The sequence below is a fragment of the Periplaneta americana genome, chromosome 12, assembly GCF_040183065.1.
Source record: "Periplaneta americana isolate PAMFEO1 chromosome 12, P.americana_PAMFEO1_priV1, whole genome shotgun sequence".
In the NCBI taxonomy this organism is placed as follows: Eukaryota; Metazoa; Arthropoda; class Insecta; order Blattodea; family Blattidae; genus Periplaneta; species Periplaneta americana.
Genome location: NC_091128.1, coordinates 53,308,569 through 53,322,674, shown reverse-complemented (window position 1 = coordinate 53,322,674; position 14,106 = coordinate 53,308,569). Strand labels below are relative to the sequence as shown.

At 33.9% G+C, this 14,106-nt stretch overlaps 1 protein-coding gene across 1 annotated transcript in view; it reads left to right on the top strand.

Moving 5' to 3' along the window:
• Nucleotides 1–14,106, top strand: part of LOC138710436 (uncharacterized) — a 391,568-nt gene that overhangs the window by 285,644 nt on the left and 91,818 nt on the right. Inside the window, exons 6-8 of the mRNA XM_069841331.1 lie at nucleotides 4,519–4,632; nucleotides 9,763–9,892; nucleotides 11,060–11,252. Of these exons, the coding sequence (XP_069697432.1) occupies nucleotides 4,519–4,632; nucleotides 9,763–9,892; nucleotides 11,060–11,252 (437 nt within the window). The remainder of the gene's footprint in view (nucleotides 1–4,518; nucleotides 4,633–9,762; nucleotides 9,893–11,059; nucleotides 11,253–14,106) is intronic.

Genomic DNA, 14,106 nt, shown 5'->3' with positions numbered 1-14,106 from the left:
AACAACAAATCTTGAAGGGCCACTAGTACAGAATTTCAATGTTTATCGTGCCCATAAAATAACGTATTTTAATGTGATATAAATTCAGCAATAATTGATTCTAAACATACCTTCGTCTAACGATTTACTTACAAAATTGAGTCTAGAATGTGATAATATGGATTGAAAGTAATAAAACTCTAAGAAACTAATTACATAACATTTTGTTTCTGCATAATTTATTAATTTTATCTTTCTGCACACTTATTTATAATATTGCACAAGCATTTCGCAATTTGCAGAAATATAATTTTTAATTTGTGCATTTTTGCGACAATTATTTCTTTTCTAGCTTAAAACCTGCTTCAGATTCTTCTTAAATCTCCCAAAATTTGGAAATCATATAGAGATAATAATGGTCTGGAAAGAGATATGGGAATTCACCACTGTGAAGTAACGGTTAGCATACTTGACCATGAAAGGAGCGAACCCGGGTTCAAATCCTGATTGGAACAAGTTATCTGGTTGGGTATTTCCAGATGTTTTCCCCTCAAAAGCACAATTTTTGGGTAACTTTCCGTATTGGACCTTCATTAAATTTCATCTTCGTCTGTCATCTTTAGTAGTTTCAGGTCGACCAGGAGTTCCGGTAGACCTGGTACCGTGATTCGCCTACAGATGTCATCTGCCTGGGGAGCTGCACAGATCCAGGGACTTTCACAGCGGACTACAGCAATCCCGGGAATGTAGCTCTTTTAGACAGATGGCGTAATGATGAGACGCGGTATTTATAGTGCCGCGATTTTCGGGTCAATATAGGTTGCAGCAGGATGTAGTGCGTGAATTGCGAACAAATACTATCGATGTAAGGAGGCGGTAGAACATTAACAGGGAGACGAAGGGGAGTTCCTGCCTATGCGAACTCTGTCACACCTGGATGCTGCAGCTGAATCGTTAAGGTGGTACCAAACAGTGAATCACGTATTCAGAGGAATGTGGTCCTAAGGACTTCAACAATTTTCCCGTAATGAGGAGTTTGCATAATAATCTTCAGGCTGAAGTAGTAGTCTTTCTAGCTCTCCTCCGACAGAAAAGAAAGGGGACGAGGTATTGTTTCCCCACAAAACCTTTGCAACTCGTCAGTTGTTTAGTGTGTGCTCGAGTGTTGTCGATAGGTCTGAGCTTTTATTCTTTAATGTTTTGCCTGATATGTACGAGAGTGACTGTTTTATTCCGAAGGACCCTAAGGCTAGCATCTCAGCCTGAGACTTATATGCAACTTCCTTATATTCTGGGATGATTTTTGAAGTACGTACTTAGGACCGCATTCCTGAGAGTAAGTGATTCACTTCTTGGTGCCATTTTATCGATTCAGATTCAGCATCCAGTTCTGACAGAGTCCACGCACCTTCGCTCCATCTCTGTGTTTATGATCTGCCGCCTCCTTGCATCGACAGGGTCTGTTCGTAATTCACACATTACATTCTGCTGCATTCTATACTGATCCGAAGATCGCGGCACCATAGATACCGCAGCTCATCATTGCGCCATCTGTGCAAAGGAACTATACTCCCTGGACTGTCGTAGTCCGGTGTGAAAGTCCCTACGATTCCCTGGTATCTATGGAGCTTCCCCAGACAGATGACATTTGTAGACGAATGACGGACCCCTGCCCGATTTCTTTGTCGTCCTGAAATGTTTAAAGACGATATATTAAGCTGAAATTAATGAAGGCGAAATGAGTCCGAAGTCCAACGCCGAACACTGCCAGGTTAAACAAAACCTTTATTATTATTATTATTATTATTATTATTATTATTATTATTATTATTATTTTATCGGTTTGTAGAGTATATTTGTGTTTCCCGTCTAAGTTTTAGCATTTAACTGTTGCCATATAAATAGTGAACCTACTTAAAGCCTACAGCCACAAAGAAAGTGTTCATTTAATAAACATTTTAAGAAATTATTCCTTTATTAGTAATTGTCAGTGGGACAGATACATTGAAGGGTGTAAAATGACGAGGACAGTTTTCAGTGCAACATAAATAATGTGGAAATATACAAGGACATCATTTTATTTTTACTAACATTTTTAATATTAACCTGGCTATATAACTTTGGATTAATGATTTAATCCCGGAAACACCATTTGCTACCCCCTTCCACGACTGGAGTTCGATGATACTGACGTAAAATACAAACAAATCACTTTACTAGGTACAGGAGGGAAGAAAAGTAGTTCATCCATTTACGTAAAGTAGGAAATATCGCGATTTTGAGTGTGATAACTTTCATTAGGTTTTGTTTAATCAAAATACAGTACAGTATTAACAATAAGTGTTTTTACTCACGAACTGAGTTATCCATGCGAACGTATTCAATATGCAGTGTATATTATATTGTCTACAGCACATTAGCGTACGATATAGAGAATGAAGTTAAAATGAAAAATAATCATAATATGGATACCGTATTTAAACACATTTCTGAAAATGGTGGCCGTTCATTTCGATACAGCCTTCAGTTCTTTTGTGCATATTATCGCACTACAGACTATTGCATCTAATTCCAATTACCAGTTTCGTCCTTCGTACTAGTAACTCATGTTGAAATAATTCTGTACCTACTCTATAAAAGAGTATCTTATGTACTGTAAATTCAATCTTCACTTCTGCCCGACTCACACAGATAAAATTACTCAGACATGCTATCTACTGTCCGTCCAAGTGGTTATGTGGCAGAATAGTAGAAAGGGAGGGGAGGAATCACGTCATAGTTAATTACTGAACGATGCCCTTTTATTTAAGTTATTTGAAACAGTTGCATAATATTACTTAGACGTCCAATTAATTCCTAACAGAAATTTATGTTTTCAGAAAAGAGCTAAGAAAGCCCAGCCACTAGTCTTTACAGTGGAGCGAGCAGAAGCAGGTGGGGGAAATCGGGATGCGACGTAGGCAAACGGACGACAGTACCTGTGCGAAAATATGATTCAATATTGGAAGCTTTCGTCACTGGAAAACGCGAACATATTTCTGAAACGTACTTTAATCACTAACTCAGTACTGCGGCTTTGATTCTGTGTGGAGGACAGATGGAACTTCATTAGTAGAAGGGGTGGGAGTGAAGTACATTCAAAAACTCAGGTACAATAAAAGTTGAAGTAAAAATAAAATGATGTCCCTGTAGAAGAAGAACATGTATATTGAAGGAAACATAAGAGAGCAGAGGTACGAGGAGGATCGGAAAGTGATCCACAATTTTTTCGCAAAACATTTAATATGTAACAAAAAATAAATAATGCAAAAATATTAAATCGGGAAATTATTGTATTAACTCAATGTGAAGGTAAAGAAGTACTATTACTAGTTAATAAGACTGCAAAGGTTCTGTGCATTTCGATAGCATTATAATTTTTCACAAGCAAAAACTTATTACAGCAAGAATCTCGTATGCTATGATACCGTTTCTTGTCGCACTTGTTACAAAACATTCACAACAAAAAGCATCATCAACGTCAAGGAATCCCTCCTGACTCCACACGATTGTATTTAAGAGCAGAGAGGTGGATACTGAGTCACTTTAAGTTACTGCTCTTGGACGAATCGGCTCTACACTCAAACCGAGCAATAGTTCTCAGACATGCTTCGTATTTTAATATTTTTCTTTTGGATTTTTCCTAATAAAATGTTGTAATTCTTTGTTATTTACGATTAATTTTCCTTTAATTTTGTTTTTGTTTTTTCACTATTCAATAAGTTTACCATTTCCTTGCTTAACTTATATTTAGATTTATTTAATAACATACACATAAAAACGTTACATTAAAGTACCCCGAAAGAGCAAAGCTCGTGTTCGGGGACAGTTCCGTTACATAAATGTATATATACTTTGTAGACAAAATACTTAAGAAAAATAATAAAGTAAGTAATAATAATACTAGTAATAACTGAGTGGAAAAAAAGAGACGATGTTGAGATTGGTGGATTAATATTAAACTTATTATTAGTAGTATAATTAGTACAGGTCATGTTGATATAGTAACCAAGATAAGATAGAAAAAAATATACTTAGGATAGAAATAACCTTGTTCTATAATACATGATACATAATATAATACAGGAAAGTCTGTCATATAATTTTTTTAATTCTGGATCTGAAAATTTCATTGCTTAAAGTAGTCAATTCTGGATGAAATTTTATTATCGAATTATATAGACGTGGACCATAAACACAAAAACATACGAGTACATATAGGCCTACAGTATATACTAGTAAAAATCTCGAATTTACTGCAGGAATACTTGAGTTGATTTTGTATATTGCTCTTCATATGTTTCGGGTAAAATTTCGAAAACTGTGTCACACAATATGTGAAGACTTGGATTCCTACCATATACATTATGACATTGGTTCCAAGTTTTAATTTTTGGGTTAAAAGTGGAAAACCTGTCTTAATTTTTTGTTTATACGAAATTATATAAATAAAAATGTAAATAATAATAATGTATGATTTTTTAACTATGTATTGTGCAGATTCTGTCAATTGCTGCCAGTATCAACACGCTGAATGTGCTTCTGGAGGAGACAAAAGTGAGTGCCGCAGCTATATGAGGTCTCCTCCGGCAATGACAGAACAGTGTCAGTTTGGTGAGTTAACATATTGCATTAGTATACTTCAGAGTTTGTTATTTAATGACAATGTATCAACATCTAGATTATATTTTAGTGTCGGTGGTATTGGTGGTAGTGAGACAGTATTTTGGCAAGACTGCGATTGCATGACTATTGGAGAAAGCCTGGGAAGAAACCAACAAGGTAATCAGCCCAAGAGGCAATCGAATCCGCGTGAGTCACGCCAGTCATTATCGCGTTATTAGTATGCTTGAAATTAAATACAAACGGAATTAGAATTAAGACCAAAATTCCAAGTTCGTTTCCTCTCTTTCACTCTCTCTGTCGGTTTGTCTGTCTGTCTGTCTCTCTCTGTATATATATATATATATATATATATATATATATATATATATATATTAGTTAATTAGTTAAAAGTCCCGCACTACCTATATAACTTTTGAAGAATGTGGTTCAGTGACATGAAACTTGGTATGTGGGGATAACCATATACTAAGAACTCAATAATGGTATTACCGAGTTTTTTTTACTTCCGGTTTAACCGGAAGTAACTCCAACTCTCTTATTTTAAATGGAACACCCAATATATTATATATATGTATATATACTGTATATATATTTTATATATATATATATTAGTTAATTAGTTAAAAGTCCCGCACCACCTATATAACTTTTGAAGAATGTGGTTCAGTGACATGAAACTTGGTATGTGGGGATAACCATATACTAAGAACTCAATAATGGTATTACCGAGTTTTTTCTACTTCCGGTTTAACCGGAAGTAACTCCAACTCTCTTATTTTAAATGGAACACCCAATATATTATATATATGTATGTATGTATATATACATACAGGGCTTTCATTTCAAGTTAAAAAAACACGTCAATTTAGATATTGAGGGGTAAGTCTCAAACCAGGCTTAAATACATTTTAGACTTCACCCCCAGCCACCCCTTTAAAAATTTCAAATGGCACCCCTATATTTTTATACTAACTAATGCACATTTGTGCGCACTTCTCATTATTATTATTATTATTATTATTATTATTATTATTATTATTATTATATTTTTATACTTAAATATGAAAGAGCATTCAATTGTTTATACATCTCATTCATTTATTGTACATCTTTTGTTTTGTATCGTTGCCTGGCAACCTCGATTGTTGTTATGCATCGTTTACAATGACACGACAGAGCAACGTGACATTACATAAATTATGGCCCAAGAGGAAATCAGAATTACATGACGTCACGACGCAGATCGCGACGCGACGAAAGTTGAAATTGAGTTAACTTTTACCGCGCGACGTTACTGGAATGCGTATGTTTATGAAGGCGTCGTCTGCAACAAAATTCAGTACTTTTTCAGAGGAGATATTGAGAATTGGTTGAAGATACCCCGAATTAACATAGTGAACCGTGAATAATGTTATTAATTTCAATGGGTTATTCTTTGAGATATTTCAAACAAAAAATTTTAATACTATTTTGCTCGTTTTTCCTTCATTTTTGAGAAAAAAATTATTTTATGTGAAACATTTCATAGCGTATTTCTGGAAAGCCATTGAACTAACTTAATTCCCAATATGTCTAAACAGTTTAAGAGAGCAGTGTATTATGATAAAAATAATTTTACTTTTTGTCGTTTAATATAACGAAATTTCATCTGAACAATGTAAACTTTTGTTCCGAAAGGAAATTTTAAAACGTTACATTTGTTAGGATCAAATTTCTGCGTGTTTATTATCATAATACAGTGCTCTCTTAAATTGATTAAACATATTGGGAATTAAATCAACCCTTTTCCGAAAACACGGTATAAATGTTTCATAGAAATCAGTTTTTATCTCAAAAAGAAAGCAAAAAGGAAAACAATATTTGTATTTTTTTGTTTAAAATATCTCAAAGAATAACCCTCTGAAATTAATAACATTTCATACTGTTAATACTTTATATTATGGTTTGTTTACCTGAAATACACAATGCTTTCCATCCATGGCCCCCATGAAGTTCAGAAAATTTAATTTTTTTCCAATATCCTTTTTCTGCCTTCGTGAATTTGTCTTCAGAGAGATTCCACTTAAAGAGATGCTTTTCAATTTATCTCAGATTACAGGACTTGTTTCTAAAACTATAATGGACATTGTGGAAGGCACAATACGAAAATCGTAAGAGAGAGAACATAGGGAATTCCCTGCAATCATGTTCTTGAAAGGGAGATACTAACTGCTAGGGGAACGCTAACCTCAGATTACCCTTAGACGCTCTGCTGGATGCCTCCCGCATTGGACATTTTTGTATATGAGGGCCAATGATATGCAGGAGATCATCAAATTGTGAAGATGTGATTCACGTATAGTTACGATATGTTGATTTATTCTACAACAAACATAGAGAAGTCAGGCATCGTTTCATTTTAGGTTTCCTAATCAACACGAACCAGCGATTCAAGTCGCGGAATTGTGAACGTCAGTCCGCTACGCGATACTACGATGTCGCAGATGTCGCGTCATTGTAAATCCAGCATACTGTTGATAGAGCTGAAGTTACAAATACCATTGAACATTTCTTGTAATAGTTGTGTTCGTGTATTAAATTATTGTAAAATGGTATAGCTATATGGTAATTGAATATATGGGTGGATGGATGGATGGATGGATGGATGGATGGATGGATGGATGGATGGATGGATTGTTGGGTGGATGAATGGATGGGTTGGTAGGTTAGATTGGATAGATGGATGAATGGTAGATGTGTGTATGGATGGGTTGAAGGGTGGATGGTTCGATAGGTGGATGGGTGGAGGGTAGATGGATGAATGGATGGAAAAGTAGATATTGGCCAGCACGGAATCCTGACCTCATGTCACGTGACTTCTTTCTGTACGGGTGGGCGAAGGAGGGCTATTCTCAAACGATTAAAGAAACAGGTGGACAACGCTAGCGCTGGTGTCTACATGGAATTTTAATATTGCATAAAATTTCCACCGTTTTATAGTACATAGAAAACATGTTTCATCATAATCAAGCAATCGTTAATAAAATTATTAGCAATTATTTTTTACTCAACTACGTATATACGTGTTATTATTCGGTTGAGAAGCTTTTATCATCCAGTCTGCTGTCAAAAAATCTGAAAGTTAGAATTCATAAAACAATTATATTAGCGGTTGTTCTTTATGGTTGTGAAACTTGGACTCTCACTTTGAGAGAGGAACATAGGTTAAGGGTGTTTGAGAATAAGGTTCTTAGGAAAATATTTGGGGCTAAGAGGGATGAAGTTACAGGAGAATGGAGAAAGTTACACAACACAGAACTGCACGCATTGTATTCTTCACCTGACATAATTAGGAACATTAAATCCAGACGTTTGAGATGGGCAGGGCATGTAGCACGTATGGGCGAATCCAGAAATGCATATAGAGTGTTTGTTGGAGGCCGGAGGGAAAAAGACCTTTGGGGAGGCCGAGACGTAGATGGGAGAATAATATTAAAATGGATTTGAGGGAGGTGGGATTTGATGATAGAAACTGGATTGATCTTGCTCAGGATAGGAACCTATGTCGGGCTTATGTGAGGGCGGCAATGAACCTCCGGATTCCTTAAAAGCCAGTAAGTAAGTAAGTAAGTAAGAAAGGAAGAAAGTAAGTAAGTAAGTAAGTCTATACATATAGAGAATGTTAATGAAAAACACCATAGGATATATTTTCATTGATTATAGGGGGCTCCTAGCCAAGCAACTTGAGATGGAAATCCATAATCTATGTGAGGTATAAGGTGTTCAAGTCAATTAAAATGTTATACACGTCAGTCAATAGTAAAGCGAAATGTGCTTAGAATGTATATTACAATGATTTCACGCCTTCTTAGCAATCGAGAAAAACCGGATTGTTAAAAAACTCATGAACAGTGTTTTCATAATTTAGCAATTTCATAGTCTGGAAAATTTACAGACATGATGTCACGGCACTCTATTTGGGTTAAATTTAAGTTGAATAAATGGATGGATGGATGAATGGATGGAACTTTATTGTCGAAGGCATAATATATCCATAGACATGGTCAAATATATACAATTACAATTTAATTTAAAATAAGTCAAATAAAAAAAAAACATTCATTTCGAGGGCCCATGCGTGCATCCTCAAGATTGTAGGGACACAATTTTATTAATTTAATTTTTATATAATTCCTATATTTGAGAGAATTTTTTGTATATTTGATGTCATCAGGCAAACTATTGTAGATTTTGATACCAGGTTCTGCTAGTGTTTGTAAGATGGTGTGCTGGAATAGTTAAACTATTTTTGTTACGAGTATCGTAGGTATGGAAGTCACAATTTTGGTGAAAATCAGACAGATTTTTATAAATTAGTTGTAAAATATTAAAATGTATAAACCATAAACAGTAAGAATATTATATTGTAAAAAATGTTCCCTACAAGAGGTCCTGCTGTCAACGCCCGCTATGCATCGACTTCTCTGTGCTAACTTTTAAGTTATGGTGTTATTTTACCTTCTGGAAAATTTACAGACTAAACACGTGATTCCACGGCACTCTATTTGTGTAAAATTTAAATTAAATAAATAGTGACTTCTACTGTGCTAACTTTTAAATTATGGTGTTATTTTTACCTTCTGGAAAATGTATAGTCTAAACACATGATTTCACGGCACTCTATTTGTGTAAGATTTAAATTGAGTAAATAATGACTTCACTGTGCTAACTTTTAAATTATAGTGTTATTTTACCTGGAAAAATTACAGATTAAACACATGATTTCACGGCACTCTATTTATGTAAAATTTAAATTGAATAAATAATGACTTCACTGTGCTAACTTTTAAATTATGGTGTTATTTTACCTGATTGACTAGTTTAGGTGATGATAGAAATAACATCGAAACTAGTACTCCGTAAATCAGGTAAAATAACACCATAATCTAAATATTAACATAGCGAAGTCATTATTTATTTCATGAAATAAGTTAATAGTTAAATTGGTCTTTAAATCTGCCGAGTTTACACTCAGCATCTTCAGAAGGATTCTTGCACTTACCTTCAATATTTGAGACTCAATCACAGATTGTGAGCACAAAGTAGCTGAAGTATTTTAACTAATTTTAAACTTTACAGAACACCGAGAACAGATGAATGTGGCAACAGGATTTCTTGACGCATCTCATCTATATGGAGTCACAGAAAAATCTATGAAGGAACTACGGACGTTGGAGGACGGACGTATTCGATTAGAGGGCTGTCCTTCGTAAGTTTGTCATAATACTTTACTATAAACAACTTTTGTTGCACACAAGTCAGAATAATATTGCTTTCAATGTAATGTTTATTTATTTATTTATTTATTTATTTATTTATTTATTTATTTATTTATTTATTTATTTATTTATTTATTTATTTATTTATTTATTTATTTCATTTTGCTAATAATTGTAACATAAAATATAATATAAACAGAAATACTTCAGCTCGCCCCTGAAAGAGTAGAACTCGTGCTCAGGGGCGGATTCCTGAATTGAAATTAATAAGTATACAATACAGTTTGTCTTTTGTCTACGATGCAATTATAATATATAAATTTAAATTTACAATCTTTATAAAATCCATACATAACTTTTTTAATTTAATAGTAGAACTACTGTATTAGTATTGACAAGATTAGGATATTTAAATGTAAATTTGTTATATATTCTTGGGCCTAAATTACTACTATGATTAAATAATGTAACAGTGTTGCATTTTGGTTCAAACAATCTTAAAGAATTCATGTCTTTTGTTTCATAACTATGAAAATACAATTCAAAATTATTTCGATTTTTATGTATGAATTTTATTAATAAGCTTACAATATAATAAATTTGTCTTATATTAAGTACATTAAAGTCTAAAACAATTTTTGAGATGGAAAATGAATAGGTTTATGAAGACATATTTTAATTTTTTCTTCTGTAATAAATAAAGTGGATTAAAATTGGATTTAAATAAGCTACCCCATCCTATAATTCCATACACAATTACCGATTGAAATAAAGTTAAATATATTGTGCGTAATAAACTTATTGACAAGTAATTACTCAATAAAACAAAATAATATACTATTTTACGTAATTTATTACAAAGGTAATTAATGTGTTGGTTCCATTTTAAATGATTATCGAAAATTAGGCCTAAATACTTAACTTCAGAGGACTCTTTAGTAATCGGACATTTACGCTGTATAAGACAACAATCATAATTATGTAATTTAACACTTAATATTTGTCCTGCTGATAAGTGACATTCCTCTGATTAAGGAGTTCAATAATCAATAATATTTTCTTTAAAAGTAACACAATTTCATTTAATCTGATATGTGATCATGTGTTAACATGATTAGGTATGAAAATGAGACTTGACTTATTTATGTTATTCGTAGGTGTCTTAAAACGTCAAGCATTGGAGCTCTGTATACAGCTTTGCTGAGAGAACATAATCGAGTGGCTTCGCAAATGGCGACACTTAACCAGCATTGGGATGATGAGACCCTCTTTCAGGAAGCGCGCCGCACAGTCATAGCTGAAATACAGCACATAACCTACAATGAATTCCTTCCTATTGTTCTTGGAGAGGTAAGAAATACTATAAAATGCTATTAACGCCTATTTTCCAAAGTGCTGTACTAGTTTTCAGTGGCGGACGGTGGGTTTGAAAGTTGAGGAGGCCAAGTCGTGACTGATGAAAATATAAAAATATAAAGTTTGCGACGTACCTCATTACCAACCGCGGAATTTATAAGTTTTAAGATACTAAAATTAGGTTTTCCAATCTATGTTTTAGGATTTCTTTAGGATTTTAAATCATATGTTTAGGAAATTATATGATTTTACAGGAAAAAAAAAAAATAAACACCATAGGCCTACTGTTAACATATTACAACAGCTTGGTAAAGATTGCCTCTCTTTAGGACATTTGAAGTCCTAACCGATCAATTAGGTATTTTTAGATCATATTAAATATAAGAATGTTATTCGTTGTTACATAAAACGAATAAGAAAAGCAATATTTCGAGAATAACGAGATAGCAACAAAATTGATTCGAACCTAAGAATCCGGGGCTTGCTCAAGTTAAGTTTACTATTACATAGCCTAATTTTACAGCAAATTAACTCGACGATCCTCTTTCTTCTCAAACCAATAAATTAGGTCACAACATAATGAACAACTGCTACTAGAAGAAGTTAAAGAAAAATCTGAATTTGTTTCTAAACTTTCGATGTATTTAAAATACTGTATAAGTAAATACATCTCGTAATACAAAATAAAAAATAACAGGAACACCCACAAACAAGACAAAAATCTACCAACATAAAAGAACATTTCTACGCAGGGAGAGAAAACTAACAACATGTGACTCAATTTTCTAAAACCAAGAAGGAAAGAAAGAGATCTTCCCAATACAGCCGAAAGCAGCTGTGATTATAAGTTGTACAGTTGTCAGCAGTGGGTAGGACGTCTCCAAATTCGGCTCCCCTCGCGCGTTCTAGTCAAGTTTAAACACTCCGCTAACCAGCTATCTTATTGGTTGAACTGCTGTTTTCATGGTTACCGGGGAGTAGAGTGATGTAGCTGTCTCCCGCTCTCGCATAGACACTGCAGGCTGCTAGATGTCGACTATACAGGTTACAGCGCTATCTGTTATTTTCCGGTACGAATTATTTGTAGTTTCTACAGTACAATATAGCGAGCGGGCATTGCCAACTGGTTATGGTCGACTTTACGTAACATATCTTAGTCGTAGTGAATATAAAATTAATATAAAAGGAAAAATGTTCGTCATTTGCTATAATTTGTCTGTGATCTTAATTCAGCTGGAATTATTACTGCCACGGCCTCCCTTGCCTCCCCTGAAAATCCGCAGCTGCTAGTTTTAATGATTATGCTCACATAATCGAGAGATAATAAAGTCACAGCTGAATAAAATCATTGCGGAGCAGATTTCTATGTACTAAATTTAATTTTTTTATTTAGTAAAATGTGCAGAAATATTTGTGTGTAATAAACGTCCTCTCCAAATTCTTGAATTTAAATTATATGTAAATTGTGTCTGAACATTGACTTACATTGTGAAAATGTTTGTTTCATGTCACAGGACGTTGTTGGATCTTTAAAGAAATGTCACAATCACTCGCACGTCAATTTCACTTACAGTTACACCCTCAGAAATCTTACACGTTAACTTCACTTACAGTTCCACTACAGTCTAATATATACAGTCACGAAGCTCAATACGTAGTATATATGCATTCATAGATAGTTGCTAACCACTAGGATCGCTACTATCTCCTCATTACAGACAATGAGAAATAGTACCTGCACAGTCTATTGTTTCTAGTACCCTCATAAACTCAAGCTTCGTGACTGTATATACTAGACTGTGGTAGCACCCTCAGAAATTTTACACATTGTTTTATACCCACTGTTTTTAAAATGATTTGAAATGTGCTTTAGGAGTTGTACTTTTGAACCTGGTACTGAGTTAAATTTTTCTTTAATGGCCTGCACCTATCTGTAGTTTGTTTACTGAGCCACATAAAAATCTTCCATTTGCGCATACGAATGAGAAATCGTTTTTAAACAATTGAAGACCTATCTTTCCAAAGGAGCTAGGTTCAATTTTCCAAATTTCATTTTATTCAATCTAAAGTGAAGTACAACCAATATGAAAATATCATATTAAATGGACTGTGTCGTAGCTCAACTGTAAGTGATTCATTCATGTGCTCAAAGATGTCGGCGGTATTTCAACAAGCATTTCGCAGTGAGATTTTAATAAATATCTCGGAAAGTTGTTTTTTTTACGCTTAGCCCCTTTGGAAAGATAGGTCTTCTTAATTATTGCCTTTCAATAACCTTGAAGTATCTCAATCGACAATGCATCGTTTTTCAACAATTCATTTGCAGTAGGCGTGAAACTCAAAAATGTTTCACATAATAATATGTTACGGCATTTAGCTATATATCCCATAGTGTTACTACGTGTAGAGGAAGAATAGACATTTCGGTGTTTTCTTATTTAAAACGATAATTTCTAAGGACATATATATTCATTTTTTGAAAGCTTACTGAGAGCCCTTCATCTGTTTTTTCATATAGGCCTATGCAGCGCTGTCTACAAGGATCATCAATATGTTGTCATATTAATTCACACCTTTTAGCTTTGGTCGTAGTAGATATAGGGTGACCAGATTCACATCTATAAAAAAGAGGACACAAAGTTTCAAAAAGGAGGACATTGTTCGAAAAATGAGGACAAAAGATATTATATCCTTAGATTTATTTATTTTACTTGGATATTTAACGATGCTGTATCAACTACTGGGATATTTAGCGTCGATGAGATTGGTGACAGCGAGATGATATTTGGCTAGATGAGGCCCACGATTCGCCATAGATTACCTGATATTCGCCTTTCAGTTGAAAAAA